Here is a 22,399-nt window from a genome sequence, read left to right as displayed (position 1 = left end):
TTTTCAGCATTCGGCTGAATCCTTCTGCCAGGCCGAACCGAATCCGAATCCTAATTTGCGTATGCAAATTAGGGGCATGGAGGGAAATCACGTGACTTTTTGTCAGAAAACAAGGAAGTAAAAAAAATTGCGCTTCCAACCCCTAATATGCATATGCAAATTAGGGTTCGGATTCGGTTCGGTATTCGGCTGAATTTTTCACGAAGGATTCGGGGGTTCGGCCGAATCCAAAATAGTGTATTCGGTGCATCCCTATTAAATACCTTTTCTCATGATTGGACACACCTGCCTATGAAGTTCAAGGCTTAACGAGCTAATCCAACCAATTTGGCAGTAATCAGTTTTGAGCAGTTACATGCATTCAAATTAGCCAGTTTTTCACATTTGATTTAATTACCTATAACTGAATACTGCTTCACTAAAAATCTTTGTTCAGAAAACACCCCAGTACTCAGAGGTTCGTGGGAAATGAAAGAAATACCACTGTCAAAATACACCACAAAGTCAAAACTGTGCTGACCACACAGGCCTGTATGGCTGGCCATTTATTTATCAGGGATTTCAGATGTTTGTGGCTAATCTCTTAGGAAGTACAGGTATGGCATATGTAATCCAGAAACCTACTATCCAGAAAACCATCTCCTGTAGAATCCATTTTAATCAAATAGTTTAGATTTTTAAAAGTGATTCCCTTTTTCCTGTAATAAAAGACACAGTACATTATACTTAATCCAAACTAAGATATAATTAATCCTTATTGGAAGCAAAAGCATCCCATCGGGTTTATTTAATGTTTACATGATTTTCTAGTAGACTTGAGGTATGGAGATCTAAATTACGGAAATATCCCTTCTCCAAAAACCCCAGGTCTCGAGTATTCTGGGTAATAGATCCCATACCTGTACTTTAGAAAGATCATACTGCAACCTCCACTCTGCCTCTTCTAACAAAAAAACATCTAGGCTTGGTTGCTTCTTGTCTGTAAACCTCCCTATACTCCATAGGAGGCACTGGCTGAAGGAGAAAAATGGGGCAGCACTTCCTATAGAAACGGTTATTGGGGATGGAGAGAGATTTGTTTTTAGAGGCCAATCTGTAGGATTTTTCTTAAAGGGGTGGTTCAAAAGGGGAAGTTAACTTTCAGTATATTATAGAATGGCCAGTTCTAAGCCACTTTTCAAGTGGTCTTCATTTTTCCTTTTTTATCATTTTGAATTATTTGCCTTCTCACTCTTTCCAGCTTTCAAATGAGCGTCACTGACCCCATCTAAAAAGACAAATGCTCTGTTAGTGCTACTTTGTATTATGTATCTTTCTATTCAGGCCCTCTCCTTTTCACATTCTATTCTCTTATTCTAATCAGTGCATAGTTGCTAGGGTAATTTGGATCAAGCAACCAGATTGCTGAAATTGCACGCTGGAGAGCTGTTGAATAAAACACAAATAAAAAAAAATAAATAATAATAAAAAATGAAATCAAATTGCAAATTGTCTAAGAATATCACTCTTTACATCATACTAAATGTTAATTTAAAGGTGAACAACCCCTTTAAAGGACAAGGGAAGTTAAACTAAAGAAGTAGGGTAAGAATGTCATACATTATGTTTTGAGCTTCTGTACCAGCCCAAGGCAACCAAAGCCCTTTAGCAGTAAATATCTGTTTTTCCAAAGATGCCCCAGTAGCTCCCCATCTTCTTTTCTGCTGATTCACTGTACATGCTCTGTGCTGCTGTCACTTACTGAGCTTAGGGACCCACTCACAATATACAGTACACATAGAATATACATGTCACAATATAAGGCTGATTAGTAATTAATACAGATAATTACTAAATGGCAGCACGTAAACCAGTGCAATTAGCATCAGAATTTGCTAATTAGCCCTGTAGCATCAACTTATATTACAGACAAATCTAATTTTTAAGCCCTATTCATTTTTAGGGTTTAGTTCTCCTTTAAAACATGACATTTGCGGGATATCTACTAAAATGAGGATAACTGGATATTAGGGGAGGAGTTATTTAGTGAAGACGCAGTCTCTTTTTTTTTTTTTTTTTTAAATACGGCAAATGCAAGAAATCAAGGACACCCATTCATTATACAATAAATGAAAACACGTCATTCAGAAATACTTACTATGCATTTCACTATGCCACATAGCGTGCTTGCAGGTAACAGAAAGAAGATGATTATAGTAACGGGGTGAATCTGGATGAAATCCATCAAAATCATTGGAATAAAAGCACTCTGCAACAAAAACCGATAACAGGCGATTGGCCGTGCCGATCGTGTAGGAGTGGGTTAAACACATTATTGTTAACATCTAATTAAATGCATTTTGCTGAACAATTATTCTAAATATATCATCTAGACCAGTGATCCCCAACCAGTAGCCTCGCAAGCAACATGTTACTCCCCCCCCATGGATGTTGCTCCCAGTGGCCTCAAAGCAGGTGCTTATTTTTGAATTCCAGACTTGGGGGCAAGTTTTGGTTGCATAAAAACCAGCTGTACTGCCCAACAGAACCTCCTGTAGTCTGCCAGTCCACATAGGGCCCACCAAATAGCCAATCATAGCCCTTATTTGGCACCCCAGAAAAGTTTTGCATGCTTGTGTTGCTCACAGATCAAAATGGCTGGGAACCCCTGATCTAGACGTTATACAAGTTTATATATTTCCAAGTGTCAATAAGTTATTGAGCTACATGGCAATGATATGGCATTGCTATTGGTATTGTTTTTATACCATATAAATGTACTCACTAGAACAAAGAATAGAGACCAGCCGTCATGGTGACTTTTTCCTCTTCCAAAAACAAAGGAAATGACATAAACATAAAGGACCATCGAAGCTCCATAGCCGAGGATGCCTGTAATCTAGAACAGAAATTAGGCATTAGCTCTAATGGATACAACCTAATTTTAATACTGGAAATGATTAGGCATGTTGAGTAAATATACTGTGACTGACAACAAGTTAGAAGAAGCTAGCAACATCGCTAATGAAGGTTTCTCTGGCACCGCTCAGTGGTTCCTGGAGAAAACCCAGTGATGGGTATTAAAGGGGTGGTTTATCTTTAAGTAACTTTAAGGGGCCGATTCACTAACTTCGAGTGAAGGATTCGAAGTAAAAAAACTTAGAATTTCGAAGTGTTTTTTGGGCTACTTCGACCATCGAATGTGCTACTACGACCTTCGACTACGACTATGAATCGTATCATTCGAATTAAAAATCGTTCGACTATTCGATAGTCGAAGTACTGTCTCTTTAAGAAAAAACTTAAAAGCTACCGAACTCAAAGTTAGCCTATGGGGAAGGACCACATAGGCTTTCCTAAGTTTTTTTGATCGAAGGATATTCCTTCGATCGTTTGATTTAAATCCTTCGAATCGTTCGTTTTGCGCTAAAATCCTTCGACTTCGATATTTGATGGATTTTAATTCCCAGTCGAATATCGAGGGTTAATTAACCCTCGATATTCGACCCTTTGTGAATCGGCCCCAATGTATGATCTAAAATGCCTTATTCTAAGCAACTTTTTAATTGTTTTTTATCTGTCGTTTTTGAATTATTTACCTTCTTCTTCTTTCAAGCTTTCAAATGGGGGTCACTGACCCCATCTAAAAAAACAAATGCTATGCAAGGCCTCTCCTATTCATATTCCAGTCTTTTATTCAAAGCAATGCATGGTTGCTAGTGTGATCTGGACCCAAGCAACCAGACTGCTGACATTGCAAACGGAAGAGCAGCTGAATAGTGATGGGTGAATTCAGGAATTTCCTGCAAAACTCCGATTTTGATGCCGGCGACAATTCACCGGCATCAAAATGGGTGCCGGCGTCAAAGTTGAAAGTCAATGGGCATCCGTTAATCGTCGCTGGAGTCAAAAAACTTTGACGCTGGTGAATTCGCAAATTTATTCAGCGACAGCCAAATGTGTGAATTCACTGAAAATTCCTGTCTGGCGAATAAATTGTCCTGTATTCGTAAATGAGCCCTGTCTTCTTTCCTATGACTCTCTCTTGCCTTTAATAGATATTCTGACTCAAGACTAAACCAGTTTGTTGAGGATTAGAACACTTGATTAAAGGAGACATTAAATAAACCCAATAGGCTGGTTGTGCTTCCAATAAGGATTAATTATATCTTAGTTTTTTTCCTTATCTCTACTCCTTTCCTGTATAACTTCCTCTGTTTTCCAGTTTTGACCTTGTAACTGCTCTCTCTCACTTAACCCTAGCCAGTATCCAATCTCCAGCCCCTTTATGTAAATGCAGCTGCCACCCTTGGCTGCTTTTTGTGAAATTAGGGTTCCTAAACCATGGAGGTAGCTTTGAGTTTAGGATGCTACATGTGACATGCCTCGGGACCTTCAATGCATAAAAAAAAGAATACCTTTAATTTTTAATTTATTAATACAAATTTCAATTTTTTTTAACTTCTTAAAACCCAGAGTAAGCCGTCATAGCTGCATTGTATTTTAGCTTCAGATTTTTAGTGATGAGCGAATTTATTCACCAGCCATGCATTCGCGTCGAAATCCTGAATTTCGCCATGTGCGAACTTATTTGGCAAAACTGTGTTGAAAATGTGCTGTTAAAAAAAACGCCATAAGAAAAAACACCCATTGACTTTAATGCGTTTCGAGCAGTTTTGTGAATTTTTCTGCAAAGCGAAACGGGACAGATTCGCTCATCACCAATGATTTTAGCAAAGCCTTATGAGATTAGCACAGCAGATGGGTATTAAGTATCTTAACAGCGGACACAGTGTCAGACTGCAGGGCCGGAACTAGATGTAAGCAGAGTACGTGTCTAGGGTGCAAAGCTGGTGGGGGCGCCAGGCACATACCTGCTCTGTCGCCTACCCCATGTCTGGTCCCGTCTTTTTCTGGCTGCTGCTGGAATTTCTATGTGGAAATGCGCTTCTGCGCATGCACTCACGAGAGCAGTTTCTGTGTCTCCCCGGCCGCTGCTGGTATGTCTATGAGTAAATGCGTTTCGAACGTGATATCAGCCGGCGCCGTGCCCGGCCAGGTTGCATAGGGCGCCTGGCCGGGTTGGCCCGGCTCTGTCAGACTGGGATGCCAGGGACCCACCAGAAAACCTTAGACCGTGAGCCCACTTTCCAAACTATTATTCCTCCTCTCCTCACTCAACCTCTTTATTTTCCTAGTTTTTTATACCTACTTACTCTATTCTTCCATTATGAAGTTTCTTTTTCCCATAAACAATTAGGGAATGATCATGAAACAGGCTAAATGGTTAGAAGCAAGAAGTCTGACACTTTGCGGACATCATATATACAGTATTGCTCGGCGTGCAATTTTAACTCATGTCACATTGGTAACATACTGTAAGGTACCTGTAACTGCAGCGTGTTCTCGGCGTTTGCCGTCCACGCGGGCGTCTTTGCGCGCGTCGCGACGGACGCGGGCGCGTTAACGATGCGTCGTTACGTTTTGCCGCCAAACTTGTCCCTGTAAATAGACGTCAGCGAGAGCAAACAGTGCTTGGTGATTTCCCTTGCTTGTACTCGTTTTTGGTGTCTCCTGATTGGATTTGCTTTTCTTGTTACCGACCTCGGCCTGATTTTGGACTTCGATTCTCTTCTGCCTGCCTACCGACCTTCCGCCTGATTATCGATACGACTATCTTCTGCCTGCCTCTGACCTCGGCCTGTTTCCTGACTACGTTATACTTCTGCCTGCCTGCTGACCCTTTGCCTGATATTCGACCACGCTTTTGTAACTTGCACTCGTCTCAGCGTGTCAAGACCTGCGAGCTGTACACTAACAGCAGTTTTAACTGCTCTTCCTACTTAAGTCTCCAAAAGAGCCTGACACATACTTAATCAGAGGCAACCGGACATTTCAATGTAGACAGTATAAGACAATGAATGGTTGATATAAAACCCTGAGTTTGATAAAGTGGTCAAGAAACACATGTTCAGGTAATCCTTACCATCACAATAGCAGGGATAAAGCTAAAAATAATCTGGGGGTTGAAGGAAAACAGTATGGCGACCATCAGAAAAAGCAAGATCCAGTAAAGAGCAATATCAACCAGCGCTTGGCCAAGCCAGTATGCAGATGGAAAGATCCCAGAAATCCTCAACTGAGTGCAAGCCTTGATCTAAACACGTCAAAAAGAAGTCAGTCACTGTTATATCAGCAAATTTATTTTAAAAAAAACCCCTCAAATTAATGGGTGTTTTTGCATCTTTTCAGTTTGTTAACTAAGACTGCTACAGTAAACCCATCACACCCTTCTCATAACTTATTCTATCTCTTATGTGTGTACACACAGTTGTTTAAAACTGCTTAGGGTAGTGAATTTTTACTTACGACCATTAGGAGACTCCAGCTTATGATCTAAATACAGGTATGGAAGCGGTTATCCAGAATGCTCGGGACCTGGGGTTTTCCGGAGAACTGATTTTTTTTTTTTTTTGCATCTTCATACCTTACGTCTACTAGAAAATCACATAAACATTAAATAAACCCCATAGGCTGGTTTTGTTTCCAATAAGGATTAATTATATCTTAGTTGGGATCAAGTACAAGCTACTGTTTTATTATCACAGAGAACAAAGAAATATTTTTTTTAAAAAAAACTTGGATTATTTGGATAAAATGGATTCTAAGGGAGACGGCCTTTCTATAATTCAGAGCTTTCTGGATAATGGATTTACAGATAACGGATCCCATACCTGTAATGTTTTTCTTTTGAGTGTGTAAAAAGATAACTGCTTGATGTTGCCAGACGATGAACATTGATGTAATGTAAAGTTGCATTACAAAATACAATAAACAGCTGGCAATGATATAGTCTAATCGTACCATGAATCTTGGGGATATGGTTTTATTCCATATTTTGATTTGATTTTATCCCATATTGCCCATGCTTATTTGTGGGTAATTGGGCTCTGCAGCTGAAGCGGGCATTCTGGAGCCAGAGTTAGGCTCAAATCAGAATGGATCAGGGATTTGATGTTTGAAGCTTGGGTCAAGAGCTTCTTCTTCTCCTCCTTATGTATAATCGGACTTGAATTTGCCTACTATAAATGCATATTTTACCCTGTGTTGGATACATTGTGTTACGTTTTCCCCTAAACAGACAGAAGTCCCCAGTGTGGATGAGTCAGTTCCTTACCTTTCTGTCATCAATGCTGCTCAATGCAAAGTGAGGGGCAAGGCCAGATGCAAATAACAGGAAAATAAAACCAGAATAGAATGTAATAGAATCAAAATCTTCAGTCCAAAACTGCATAAAACAAAAGTAATAAAATATGATCACATTTTGACACAACTAAGAACAACATCACCCTGTAGTACTTTTATCTCCGAGCTTCAGCTCAAGTTGTATCAAAACTGAATTTATTTATAAACAAGAACCCCTAACATTCTTCTTTTGGCTCAGTGAAAACAATGGGCAACAGATGTCCAGGCCTACAGATATACAGTGTCTATCATCATCATCATTTATTTATATAGCGCTGTGAAATATGTCCTCCATAATACAACCCTGTTTGCAAAAAACTGGGACACTGTGGATTTGTGTGATTTGCAAATCATTTACAAACTATATTCATTTGCAAATAGGACTAAGACCATGTTGAAACGGAGAAAGGTTATAGTTTTTTGAGAAAATATATGCTCATTTTGAATCAAATGGCAGTAATGGTTTTAAAAAAGATGGGAGTGGAACCCCACTCCGTGTCACACTGCACAGGCAAATATTGCAACAATACTATTCAACGTAAAATTGCAAAGAATTTGGGGATTTCGTCATCTACAGTTAATACAGAAAAAATACTGTACACAAGGGACAAAGTCGAAAGTCAAGGTAGCACTGCATTAACCCTTTGCCTGTCTAGCACGTATGGAATAGGTGCAGCCAGGCAAGTGCTCAATCTGCCAAGAACGTACATTATTGGGATTATTTATTATGCTTCGAATATCCGAAATTCGAATAATTTGTTGTTTTCGGACTAAAAAAAAAGACGGCGGATTTTTCGGAATTTATTAAAGCCTGACTACGAAAATCTGGCATCTCAAAGCTCTCGAGGTCCTGTATAAGTCAATGGGGAAGGTCCCAATAATTTTGGGGATTTTGGACCAAAAAGTCAGAAAGCCAGACCCAAGTTTTTCTGCCTTTTTAAATGATAAATTAGGTCCATTCAGGCAGTCGGAGTTGATCGGATTTTTATGTTAGAAATACTTAGAAAAATTCGGACCTTGATAAATAACCCCCTATATGTACACACACATTTAAAGCGAAGATTTTTGTTTTGCACACTTTAGCTCCCTTTTGCACACTTATTCACACACCCACAAACATAACTGTACAAAATGATGTTAATTTAAAATCTCCATGGCCTTACGGTATTACAGGGCACTTACATTCATAGCCCATAACTACATGTCCTTAGGGTATGAAACGCATAGGGCCCATGGAGATGTGTAATTTTCAAATTTCTACTAATAAACATAATTTTTACATAACATTTTTCTGGCCGTGGATTCCTTTAAGTGCTGGTTAGCCCTGGTGCACATACTGGTTTGCCGCTCTCTGAAGCTGAGGTCTGGGGTTGGTCCACTGGATGTACTAGGTGAGCTATTTATATTGATATTCTGGAGCACCTTCTCTTTTTCTCTTCTAAATAGTAGAAGGACCATTCGGCTTGTTATCAACTCACAGTTCAAGAAGTTCCATTCTGGTATGAGGGTGGATTAGCTTGCACATATGGGAACCATTAATGCTGAACAATATATACAGAATATGGAGCAACACATGCTGCCCATCCAGACAATGTCTTTTTCAGGAAAGACTTTGCGGTTTTCAGTAAGACTATTAAAAACTATATTCTTCACGAATTACAACATAGTTCCATAATTAAAGAGTTTGGGTGCTTAACTGCCCTGCACTCAATCCCAGCTTGCCACCCATTGTAAATATTTGGTACATAATGAAACTGACAAAATGTATGACAAAAGAGTCCCCGAACTGTTGAGTGGCTGAAATCCAGCCCTATCCTATCTGGGAAAAATAGGACAACATTTCACTTTCAGAACTACAGGAATTACTCTCCTGAGTTACCAGACAGTTCGTTTTCTGAAGAATAGGTAAAGCAACACAGTGAGAAACCTGACCCTTTCTTAAAGGGATACTGTCATGGGAAAAAAAATTTTTTCAAAATGAATCAGTTAATAGTGCTGCCCCAGCAGAATTCTGCACTGAAATCCATTTCTCAAAAGAGCAAACAGATTTTTTTATATTCAATTTTGAAATCTGACATGGGGCTAGACATATTGTCAATTTCCCAGCTGCCCCAAGGCATGTGACTTGTGCTCTGATAAACTTTAATCACTCTTTACGGCTATACTGCAAGTTGGAGTGATATCACCCCCTCCCTTTCCCCCCAGGCAGCCAAACAAAAGAACAATGGGGAAGGTAACCAGATAACAGCTCCCTAACACAAGGTAACAGCTGCCTGGTAGATCTAAGAACAACACTCAATAGTAAAAACCCATGTCCCACTGAGACACATTCAGTTACTTTGAGAAGGAAAAACAGCAGCCTGCCAGAAAGCATTTCTCTCCTAAAGTGCAGGCACAAGTAACATGACCAGGGGCAGCTGGGAAATTGACAATATGTCTCACCCCATGTCAGATTTCAAAATTGAATATAAAAAAATCTGTTTGCTTTTTTGAGAAATGGATTTCAGTGCAGAATTCTACTGGAGTAGCACTATTAACTGATGCGTTTTGAAAAAAACATGTTTTCCGATGACAGGATCCCTTTAAATGTTTGAGATGTGTTGCTGCTAGGGATGCACTGAATCCAATATTTGCGATACAGCCGAATCCTCGAAAGATTCGGCCAAATACTGAACCAAATCCGAATCCTAATTTGCATATGCAAATAAGGAGCCGGAAAGGAAAGGTGGAATAAAACTCTAATTAAGTTATTGGTGGGAAAAAAAACTTTAATCGCTTGAAATGATCGAGTTTTTCGGCATCATGAAGGCTATTAAAGGTAAAGGAAAGGCATCCTGCACTTGGGGGTGCCAAATGTTAGGCACCCCGAAGTGATTGTATTGACTTACCTGAAACCCTGGGCCGGTGCTCCTATCAGCGGAAAACTGCACCGGCCCGGGGTTATACCAGTGAGCCTCATGGAGCGCTTCTCTTCCAGCTTCTTGCTTCAAATTTCCCGGGGCAGACGCTTGCACAGTTGAACGTAATAGCTGACGTTTTAGTTAAAATTCGCATTTTCGTTCTACTTCGAATGCGCAGCCGTGTGAAGAAAGCGGAAGGCGGAAGAGAAGCGCTCTGTGGTGCTCACTGGAAGAACCCCTGGCCGGTGCAGTTTTCTGCTGATAGGAGCACCGGCCCGGGGTTTCAGGTAAGTAAATACAATCACTTGGGGTGCCTAACATTTGGCACCCCCAAGTGAACAAAGACTTTTCTTCTCCTTTAAAGGAAAACTTTACCCCCAAAATTAATATTTAAGCAACAGATAGTTTATATCAAATTAAGTGGCATATTAAAGAATCTTACCAAACTGGTCTATATATTTAAGTAAATCTTGCCCTTTTACATCTCTTGCCTTGAACCACTATTTTGTGGTGGTCTGTGTGCTGCCTCAGAGATCACCTGGCCAGAAATACTGCAGCTCTAACTGTAACAGGAAGAAGTGCTGAAGCAAAAGACAGAACTCTGTCTGTTAATTGGCTCATGTGACCTAACAAGTATATTTTGTTTGGTATCTTTGTGTGCATGTGGAATCATACGATCCCAGGGGGCGGCCCCTTATTTTTCAAAATGGCAATTTTATATTTATGATTGCCCAATGACACATAGTACTAAAAAAGTATATTATTATGAAAATGGTTTATTTACACAAAGCAAGGTTTTACACATGAGCTGTTTTATGCAATATCTTTTTATAGAGACCAACATTGTTCGGGGGGGTATAGTTCTCCTTTAATAGCTTTCATGATGTTTGAGTTTTTTCAGAGGGATTTGCCCAAAAACTCATTCGTTTCAAGGGATTAAAGTTTTTTTTCCACCAATAACTCCATTAATTTGAGTTTTTGGGTTGTTAATCCCGAACATCTTCAAATGGTTCAAGGGACCTCAGCTACTGACTCCTACATGACCCCAACAAGTTATAGATGGTGTATTTTTGGATTCAAGCTATTTCCAGGGTTGGGATATAGTAAATCTCAAAAAATTTGAGTTTGAGTTTTTTTTAACTTCCTCCCCCCCCAAAAAAAAACAATATTTGACTCCAAAATAACTTTGAAAACGCAATATTTTCATGGAAACCACAACTCGAACCTTAATAAATCTGCCCCTTAATATTTTGTCTTTGAAATGGTATGGGGCCTGTTATCCAGAATGCTCAGGACCTGGGGTTTTCCAGATAACTGATCTTTCTGTAATTTGGATCTTTATACCTTAAGTCTACTAGAAAATCATGTAAACATTAAATAAGCCCAATAGGCTGGTTTTGCTTCCAATAAGGGTTATTTTTATCTTAGTTTGGAACAAGTACGAGGCACTGGTTTATTATTACAGACAAAAAGGAGATCATTTTTAAAAATTTGGATTCATTGGATAAAATTGAATCTATGGGCCATCTCGTAAATGAAGAGCTTTCTGGATAACGGGTTTCCGGATGATAGATCCCATACCTGTACTATAGTAGAACACCATGTGTTTCAGGGGACCAGGAACAAATTGTGCAAAATGATAAATGATTTGCCAATCATCCCATTCTCTTTTCATTCCTCTTTTATTCCTATGATCACTATACTCACCTCAGTTACTGGATTGTTCCACACACGGATGTGTTCTGGTGAGCTGAAGATCTTCAAAAGAGCATTGCTGATGATATTAACAAGCACCGGTAATGCATTTTGTGCTTTGGGGTTTCCCACAATGGTGAAACTGTAGCCCTAAATCAAAAGTTGAGGTAGAAGAGTGTAAGTTTTACCTTATTGGAATATTTCAACATTTGAGCAATGTTTGAAATTATATAAAATAGTTTATATCATTTTATTTGAAAAGCCTTCCACCATATAGATAAAAAAAGTGACATTAAAGGGGTTGTTCAGCTTTGATTAATTTTTAGTATGATGTAGAGAGAGTGATATCCTAAGACAATTTGCAACTGGTTTTCATTTTAGTTTTTTATTATTATTGGTCTCTGAGTTATTTAGCTTTTTATTCAACAATTGCAGGGTCCATATTACCCTAGCAAACATACATTGATTTGAATACGAGACTGGAATATGAATATGAATAGGAGAGGGCCTGAATAGAAAGATGAGCAATAACAATATATTTGCAGCATTACAGAGCATTTGTTTTTAGATGGGGTCATTTGAAATCTGGAAAAAGTCAGAAGGAAATTGAAAAACGCTCCTCAGTTGAACTGAAGAAGCTGCTCGGATGAGTAGTGAAACGTCTTCAATGATTACTCAGCAAGTCCAGTTGTTTTTAGATTGACCTATACTAGATATACCATGACCTGGATGAATGAAAATCTTCATAGTCATATTTCTGAAGAGGAGTTTTGGGGGCACATTTACCTAGAGTTGAATATCGATATTCGACCGTCAAAGTAAAATCCTTCGAATATCGAAGTTGAAGGATTTACCGACATTCCTACGATCGAACGATCGATGGAATAATCGTTCGATCGAACGATTAAATCCTTCGAAATTGAACGATTCAAAGGATTTTAATCCATCGATCGAAGGATATTTCTTCGATCAGAAAATTGTTAGGAAGTCTATGGGGACCTTCCCATAGGCTAACATTGGCCTCGGTAGGTTTTAGGTGGCGAACTGTCTCTTTTTAGTTTTTTTAAAGAGACAGTACTTTGACTATCGAATGGTCGAATAGTCGAACGATTTTTAGTTCAAATCGTTCGATTCGAAGGTTGTAGTCGATTGTCGAAGTAGCCCAATCGATGGTCGAAGTAGCCATATTCGACCATTCAAAATTCGAACTTTTTTTCCTCTATTGCTTCACTCGAACTAAGTAAATGGGCCCCTTGGTGTTTTTTTTGTCGATGTATACTAACAAATGTTTTAAAAAAATTTTTTGCTGTTACCGGCCCTTTAACTTGAACATTGGAGACGAGAGCTTTGCTCTCTGAACAAATGATAAAGCAACGGAGTAGCTCATGATACCAAGGTTTGTTTCTTTCTCTAAAACATTCCAGTAATTTAATTCACCTTTTCAGCTTGAGAGACCTCAATGGCTCCTCTGTACTTTACAGTGTCCATGTCATATTTGCCACTGGTCACGTACACTGCAATATTCTGTTCCTTCACTGCACCAACAAAGTCTTCAATAGATGAACCTGCCTCAGATAGAAATGCCTTTTATAAGATATGAAATCTGTGTCAGATTAGACCAATGATGTCACAGTTTCATTTTATAGTAACACAGAACATTTCAGTTTTCTAGCACCGGTATGGGTCCTGTTATCCAGAAAATCCCAGGTCCCGATCGTTCTGGATTAGGAGTCTTTCCTCAATTTGGATCTTCATACCATAAGAATACTAGAAAATCACGTAAACGTGAAATAAACCCAATAGGCTGGTTTTGCTTCCAATAAGGATTTATTATATTAAGTACAAGCTACTGTTTTATTATTACAGAGAAAAGGGGAGAATCAGTGATTCTGAGCTTTCTGGATTTTTACGGGTTTCCCTATGCCATCTTTAATAGAAATCTTAAAGGAAAACTATACCCCAAAATAAATACTTGAGCAACAGATAGTTTATATTAAATTAAGTGGCATATTAAAGAATCTTATCACACTGGAATATATATTTTTTGCCTTGAACCACCATATCGTGATGGTCTGTGTGCTGCCTCAAATATCTCCTGACCAGAAATACTACAACTCTAAGGGGGTTATTTACTGAACTCCGAATGAAAAAATCATGAAAAATTCATGATTTTTTTAAATAAAAATTCATGATTTTTTTTCCTAAAAATTCATTTAAAATCTCCATAATTACAGCAGCAAAAAACACACTCAGGCTGCCCGCTTTTTACAAGCGGGCAGCCTGAGTGTGTTTTTTTCTGCTGTAATTATGGAGATTTTAAATGAATTTTGTGTTTTTTGCTGCTGTAATTATGGAGATTTTAAATGAATTTTTGAATAAATTTTGACTTTTTTAAATTTTTAAAAACTGGCCTCCTCGGTGCTCTGTTCTTTGCATCTATTATGGACAAGACATCACTGCAGGGGATGGCGGTGCAAATGCAGCATGCTGAAGCCAGTTAAGGTCCGGTAAATGTTCAAACCAAAGTTATTTGTTTTGGTCCGGCATCTCAGACCTATCGAGGTTGCATATAAGTCAGTGGGAGAAGTCCCAATGATTTTTTGATGTGCAATACCCCGAAGTTTTCAAATGAAAAATCCCAAAAAAAATAAAAAAAATTGTGAAAATCGGATTTTTCCCCTCAAAGCACGTTTGTGAGCATGCGCGCAAAGCTGTATTTGTGCACATGTGCACAACGCAATGTATTTGCTGTGACCTCTCGACTAAGGGAGTTTGCGGCATTAAGAAGCTGACATGGGTGCGGATCTGGGCTGGCCCGGACAACAAGGGCCGTGGGCACACCAGGTTTTTTCCCAGTCTGACCCTGCCTGATTGTAGAAATATGGTGAAGAAAGGGTACAGGGCTTGTGCACATGCACAGGGGTGGCATGGTGGTGCTGGGTTTGTTTTGTAGAGGAGCTCGTGACAAGGGTGGGGACCCCTAAGGTGGCAGCACAAGTGGGCCCCGCAGACCCCAATCCAACACTGCTCCTACACAACCCCCTACCATATTGCCATCGGGTAACCTATACAAATAAAATGAGCTTTGACACCTACTACAAGTCTACTGATTTTTAGACTGACTCTTAGATAGACATTTGTACCCCCAGCCACTGACAAATCGAATCCTATTATGCCAAAGATATGAAACCGTATAATTACCAGTGTTGTTACAAATCAGCAGATCTGTGTAGTATCTGTGAATGCGATCTTGTGGTTGTTGAAAATAGAGACTTGCGCTCAGTTCCCAAACGGTGACTTTATTAAAAATGGTTTTCACTATGGTGGTCATAATAATTGGGATAATGAAAAGAGCCAAAAATATCAGTCTGAAAGAAAGAGAAAGAATCACATGGGTACAAGGAAACAAATGGAATTACAGTTTAACCATTATGGATTTGGATGGGCAGTAGAGCTAATTTATAGAATGTGAGCTCCTGTACTGCATTTCTATACAATGAATCAAATGGTAATAAAATCACTCACATAGATCTTAAGGTTTTAGAGTCATGCTTCAGTTTTAGCAAGCGAACCCTCGCAATAGCCAACACCTGCTGTCTCCAGAGGGAGAGTCCAGTGAGGGTTGCACTACCAGAATCTGACATCAATAAAAGTGAATCGTCCATGTCAGCTGAAAAACAGTCTTTATCCTCTGGTGCCCCAGACTCAGGGCTAAAGACTCCATAATCTGTAGAAAAGAGACCAAATTCATATCTAGTTAGAAAACCACTAGTTAAAGAGATTATGGGATTTTAAAAACCCAGCAAAGAAAGATCTATAACTGTGCATGTTCCCCATTTAATTTATTACAGTCACACGTAATACAGACAAATGACATTAGACCATGCCTCATCTGAGATGACATTAGACCATGCCCCCAACTTTTCCGTGAGCCACATTCAAATGTAAAAAGAGTTGGGGAGCAACACAAGCATGAAAAAAAAGTTCCATAGTGTGCCAAATAAAGGCTGTGATTGACTACTTGATAGCGCCTACATGAATGGACAGCCTATAGGAGGCTCTGTTTGGCATTACACGTTTTTTTATGCAACCAAAACTTGCCTCCAAGCCAGGACTTGAAAAATAACCACCTGCTTTGAGGCCACTGTGATTAACATCCAAAGAGTTGGTAAGCAAGAGGAGTTGCTCACAAGTCACTGGTTGGGGACCACTGATGTAGATAATGCCCTACTTCTTTTTAATGAGTATTTCACAACAAAAAACAAATGGAAGGAATACCATGGTGTTATATTTCTAGATATGAAGGTGTTGCTGATAGGGCTTCCTAAACTGCTTTTCTAGCTAGCCAGAGATGAACCCTAACATAGTGAACTGTCGGAATACAAAAACTGCTGAACCCAGTCTACAGCCTACTTTGCCTCCAATGATATAGCCAGAGATGGTTTGTGTGTCCATTTAACTATTACCATCCCCTTGTCTGTTGCTCCCAGTGGCCTCAAATCAGAGGATGATTTTTGAATTCCAGGCTTGCGGCAAGTTTTAGTTACATAAAAACCTCCTGTAGGCTGCAAGTCCACATTTTTTCAAGCTTGTGTTGCTCCCCAACACAAGAACCAACACACTTGGGTTTTATCTGATCTAAACGATGTTTAATGGGTTTCATGCTCCCTGATAAATCCTTGGTAGGTAATAAATGCATATTGGAATAATTTGCCTATAACTAAAATGTATCACACAAATGAGCATTGTGTGTGACACTTACACAGGCACAGTGTTCTAGGGATTTTCGGGTTTCTTGTCAATGAAATAGATTTGTTTTATCATTGCTTGTTATGATCCATTGCTTGGACTGAAGTGAACACATTAATCCTTCCAAATCCTTTATTTGTGACTCCATTTTTTCTTATTATAGTTATCTTTAGAATACGTTTGAGAAACAATGTGTAACCTAATTTAAAGCACACTTTGCCTGTGTGTGCCTCAGATAAAAAAATGCCTTGTAGCAAGGCCTTCAGATGTTCTAGACATTGTTAAACACATTATACAAAATGCTTGCAACCTGGGGTTTTCTGGATAATGGATCTTTCCTCAGGATCTTCATAACTTAAGTCTACTAGAAAATCATGTAAACATTAAAAAAAACCAAAAGGTTGGGTTGCTTCTAATAAGGATTAATTATATCTTAGTTTTGATCAAGTACAAGGTACTATTTTATTATTACAGAGAAAAAAAGGAAACTTTTAAAAAAAATTCCATTAGTTGGATAAAATGAAGTCTATGGGAGACAGCCTTTCCATGATTTGGAGCTTTCTTGATAATGGGTTTTCAGATAACGGATCTCATACCTGTATGTATGTATGTATGTATTACTTCTGGCTAGTGATGGGCGAATAAATTCGCCTTCGTTGCGAATCTCAGAGTTTCGCCTCCAGGCTAATAAATTCGCTAAACTCCCGCAAAAACTCCCCAGCGTCAACACTATATGGACGCCCACTGACTTTCACGCCGGCATCAAAATTTATGCGAATTGACATGTGCGTCAAAATTGACGCTGTCGCGGTTCACAAATTTTTCGTGAGAAATTTGCCCATCAATACCACTGGCCTTATCTGCAATTCTATCACTGTAATTACATCGAATGGATATGAATTACTGTTATTAATTGTGGTTACAATCTATAAACCGTAAATCTTTTCTTTTTTAAAGAGGTAAATCTAGCAAGAGTTTATTGCTTGCCCAACAATATATGAACAGATCCTGGCATGTTCAGATAGACTGGAAAACTGCATAACAATCTCATGGTTGTCTTCCAATTCCACGGAATGGAGAGTTTCCTACCCAAAATATTTTTAGTATTTGTTAAGGAGTCTTTCAAGACCAATTTGAGCATAGACCATTATAAACAATAAATCACTTGTCATGCTGAATGTATGAGATGATGAATACTCAAGATTAAAATTCTTATAAGGGCCAGCTTTTTCATGGAGAAACACGTAGAAGCAATTTGATTCTGGACAAAATAAATTACTTAAAAAAAAATATAGAAAACCATTCATCATCTATTTTTTCATACTTAAGTGTCATATTTATGAAAGGATGGAAACAAAGTTATCCACAAAAAGGATCCATTTTTAACAATTTGTGGAAATGATGTTCTATCAAATCATTCGATCCTTGGCATGGAAACGTAATTCTCTGCAAAAATCTTAATAAAGTACTGAAAGAGTCTCTACAAACGAATGAGGTTTGGCAATATAATCTAGAGAATTTACTGGAGTACATGACTGATGTTCAAAACTCACTAATATTGTAAGACAGTTTTCAGAACATTGCAGCCATAGAGGAACATTGCAAGGTACTTTTAAGTTACTGTAACTTTTAGTATGTATAGAATGGCTAATTCTAAGAAACTTTTCAATACATTTGTAGTTGAAGAGCATTTGGGTTTTTTTTTTAATGGGGTCAGTGACCCCTATTTGAAAGCTGGAAGGAGTCAGAAGAAGAAGGCAAATATAAAACATAAATAATGAAGACCAATCGAAAAGTTTCTTAAAATTGACCATTCTATAACAAATTAAAAGTTCAAATTAAAGGTGAACCACCTCTTTAACCATAGTTTCTCCAAGTAGCTAATCATAAACGTTATCACCAACCATACCCCTCGTTTTATGTTATAAGCTTGCAGTCTTTCAGTCCAGGGTGTTTGGAGTTACGTTATTTGGATTATGATCAGTCAAACAGTTAAAACTTTATTGGCAGGGGATACTATAATTCAATACTAACATAGGTTACTAACCCGTACGAAGCACAATTTTTCTGAAAAATTTCAGGGTATATAAGACCCTATATTTTTTTATATTGGAGAGAAATGTTGTACCTCCTTTTTCTATCTCTCCTTCGCCTTCGAGTTTCAGAAATACGTCATCGAGTGTTGTCATGGAGACTCCATAGTTGACTATGCGGTTTCCTACTTGCCCATCCAAATGTAAAAATAAATCTAGTTTTTAAATAAATGAAAATATTGATCATTAATGATATAATACAATTGTGAATACAATGAAATTAGTACAAACTAACAGAGACAGTGGACCAGATAATAAAAAAGTTAATACAGGTATGGGATTTGTTATCCGGAAACCTGTTATCCAGAAAGTTCTGAATTACAGAAAGGTCATCTGCCATAGACTTCATTTTATCTAAATAATCAAAATTGACGGAGGGGGGTGAGCAACGGAGGGGAGGGAGGGGGTGCGCAATGGAGGGGAGGGAGGGGGTGAGCAATGGAGGGGTGGGAGGTGAGCAATGGAGGGAGGGAGACAGGAGGGAAGGAAGAGGAGTAAGACTGAGAGATGCGAACATGAGCTAGGGGTAGGCAGAAGACAATTTAAGAGGTAACTGCCCAGTGTCCCTTTATGATTACGCCCTAGGCAGCTGCCTCTTTTGCCTACCCCTAGCTCTGGCCCTGATATAAGGGGATGGTCAGCCTGGGGTTGTTTTGCATGGCACGTTACATTTTTATTCAAAATATACATCACAGTAAAGAGAATGATCTGTAAAGAAAAGTAACAGTTGAAACATATCTACTGTATTAGTATAACATACCTTTTTTATAAATGGGTGAGCAAGGCTCACGGTTATTATTTAGTTATATTGATATATAATATGTAAAGCAGCCATAACTCACAACATTCCCAAATGGTGAACTTAAGGCACCCCAATCCATCTGCTCATACTCACTCTACCAAACCACACCAACTTTCCATTAAGCACCCACAGTTTTCATCACAAATTAGGATGCTTCCACCTAACCAGAGACAATTGGTAGGCATGGATGCCTTCAACAAATATGAATTCGTATTTGTGATTTCGAGATTTGTTTTTACAGATTTTTAACGGAATTATATACCTGGAAATGCATCCATATTTTCAAAAGGCAAGGTGTACGTAAGCTCTTCCTCATTGTGCGCCGTGAGCTTTGCATTAGGAACATGCTGCTTCATGGTTGACGTCATGAATTCCACATCACATGAGGGAGACACTTGCATCCTGGTTGTACAGAATGAATAAGGAAAGATAAGACAAATCAAAAAGTGAAGCCTCCTTTACTACTCTAACCCCAAGGACTGAACTAAAAATATTTATCAAATTTCAATTAATTCTTCTGGCACAAGTTTTGTAGAATCTCAGAGTAGCAACTCTTCAACATAATAAAAACTTTCTGCATAAAGTTTTCAAATTATAATATGACAGCTAAATGGAAATCTGTACCCCCTGACAATAAAATGAGTGCTAAGCATACAATTGTTAAAGGACTACTTTACCGATCCTCCAAGGCAGTGATCCCCAACCAGTAGCTCATGAGCAACATGTTACTCTCCAGCCCTTGGATGTTGCTCCCGGTGGCGTCAAAGCAGGTGCTTTTTTTGAATTCCAGGCTTGGAGGCAAGTTTTGGTTGTATAAAAACCAGGTGTACTGTCAAACAGAGTCTCAATGTAGGTTGACAATACACATAGGGGCTACCAAAGAGCCAATCACATCACTTATTTGGCTCCCCAAGAACATTTTTCATGCTAGTGTTGCTCCCCAACTCCTTTTTACTTCTGAATGTTGCTCAAAAGGTTGGGGATCCCTGCTCCAAGGGAATGTAATGCACACCCAATTCCATGAACAATAGGCCTGCTTGTGTTCATCTCTACAGCACTGGATTTACACGAGTTGTTTTTTGGATTATTTTTACACAGACCTTAAGTGATACCCGACGCCCCATTTTCTCTTAAGAAACAAGGAGGATCCTACACATTTTAATCTTCCATTGGAGATCACAGCCTTTCGATCTGTCAATTGCAAAAAAAATAAAGAATATTAGACAATAAAAAGCAATGCAATACACATAATTGATCATGTGAGAAGAGAAGAAGAAAAGAAGCTACTAAGAAGGTAGTTTTCAGTCCAAAGATAATAGAGCTATGGGAATGTTTCTTGGACCAATTACCATATTAGCAGTTGTGTGATCTGTTCATATGTGAATAGAAACCTGTGATTGTGGTCCATCCCCTAATGGGGAATAACCTAGCGTCGCATGTGTAGCATTGATGGCTTGTCTCTACATGACAAACAGTTTTGTTATTAAATGTCTGAGTGCAAGGAAAAAGAAATATCAGTTATTAAAACTTTTAATGTGTGTCATGTTCGGACATCCCTGAATGATATATATAAAAATATATTTTACTGTATATTTGAAGCATGTCTGAGCTATGAGTATTTTAGTGGAACATATAGAATATATTTTCTTCCCTGCACTAACTTTTACCAACAGACTTTAGATATGTACTGTAAATAAAATAAGGGGACCTTCTTACTGCTGCTGAGAAAATCCTCACATCTACTAAAAAAAAGTATAAATTAACAATACACTTAAGCTGGCCATGGATGCAAAGATCTGATCGTACGAATCGAGGATTCGTATGATTTTCGGACCGTGTGTGGAAAGTCCCGACATTTTTCGTCTGGCGGAGATCGGTCGTTTGGTCGATCGGACAGGTTAAAAGATTTCTGTCGGCTGCCGATAGTATCTCTGTATTGCCGATCATACAATTTTCAGTCGGAGACTGTCACTAGCTTTTGTCGGATATAAGTTTCGTACGATTGAGGGCCAGTACATCAGCTGATCTGTTCTTTTCTACTTTTTTGATCGGAATGGTTAGTGGCAGGTCGGGAGATGGGGGAAGTCCAATTGGTCGATGATTTGTACGATCAGATCTTTGCGTCTATGGCCATCTTAAGTCAAGATCAGACTGGGCCGGCAAGGCACCAGGAAAAAACCTGTTGGGCCCCGCAGACCCAGGGCTGCCCCCTGTCAGAAACAGCAGCTGCAAGTTTTTAGGAGGAGAAGGTACAGAGATGTGTGTGTGTGTGTGTGAGACCTCTCAACCAGTCTGACATGGATTTAAATACAGAAACTGTACTTGCCAGCAAGGATGTCTGCTTCATCCATAAATTGAGTGCTAAAGAGTGTGACTCGATCTGCCTTATGCTCTTTTAAAATGGTCCAGATGTGGTGTCGGGAACATGGGTCCAAGCCGGCAGTTGGTTCATCAAGAAGCAGGACCTGGAAGAATCAGGCAGACAGGCAATGAAATACATTGTGGGCTATTTCTCAGATTCCCGTACAGTAAAGTAAGTAATGCTTAGATCAGTCTGATTGTGTTGATTATCTAATAGGGAAACAGGCAGATTAAAACTAAATGGGCCAGAAAACTGATTTGGAGCCCATTGTCATTGATTACAGGAGTACTAACATTTCATGTTCATTCAAATCAATCGCTCTGCTGAAGTGGTCCTAGTCCAGAATTGTACCTGCTAAGCTAAGCATGCAACTATTTACAACATTTTGGTTTTAATAGGCTAGAAGATCATGATGCCTGCAATTACGCTGACCATTATGCGAAATACAAGTGAATTGGCCAAGCTCATTAGCGTTGCTGGGTCTTAGGTGAGAGCCTAGTGCATGCAGTGCTAGGCACGTGCAAAGAATCCTTCTAATACGGGATTTGGACTGCTGTGCAGTGGCCTATCCTTA

At 38.9% G+C, this 22,399-nt stretch overlaps 2 protein-coding genes across 2 annotated transcripts in view; one reads left to right on the top strand and one right to left on the bottom strand.

The window, feature by feature from the left end:
• LOC108701997 (traf2 and NCK-interacting protein kinase) overlaps positions 1-22,399 on the top strand; it is a 1,005,599-nt gene that overhangs the window by 45,871 nt on the left and 937,329 nt on the right. The gene's annotated exons all lie outside the window — the stretch shown is intronic.
• Positions 1-22,399, bottom strand: part of abca8.L (ATP binding cassette subfamily A member 8 L homeolog) — an 85,866-nt gene that overhangs the window by 20,845 nt on the left and 42,622 nt on the right. The window contains exons 17-28 of the mRNA XM_018235043.2: positions 21,790-21,928; positions 20,564-20,654; positions 19,726-19,865; positions 18,697-18,816; positions 15,345-15,546; positions 15,021-15,187; positions 13,257-13,384; positions 11,832-11,969; positions 7,157-7,267; positions 5,966-6,136; positions 2,765-2,878; positions 2,138-2,248 (exon numbers count right to left, since the gene is read on the bottom strand). Coding sequence (XP_018090532.1) covers positions 2,138-2,248; positions 2,765-2,878; positions 5,966-6,136; positions 7,157-7,267; positions 11,832-11,969; positions 13,257-13,384; positions 15,021-15,187; positions 15,345-15,546; positions 18,697-18,816; positions 19,726-19,865; positions 20,564-20,654; positions 21,790-21,928 — 1,632 coding nt within the window. The remainder of the gene's footprint in view (positions 1-2,137; positions 2,249-2,764; positions 2,879-5,965; positions 6,137-7,156; positions 7,268-11,831; positions 11,970-13,256; positions 13,385-15,020; positions 15,188-15,344; positions 15,547-18,696; positions 18,817-19,725; positions 19,866-20,563; positions 20,655-21,789; positions 21,929-22,399) is intronic.

The sequence above is a fragment of the Xenopus laevis genome, chromosome 9_10L, assembly GCF_017654675.1.
Source record: "Xenopus laevis strain J_2021 chromosome 9_10L, Xenopus_laevis_v10.1, whole genome shotgun sequence".
Lineage (NCBI taxonomy): Eukaryota > Metazoa > Chordata > Amphibia > Anura > Pipidae > Xenopus > Xenopus laevis.
Note: the sequence above shows the minus strand (reverse complement) of the source record. Positions and strands in the feature narration are given on the sequence as shown.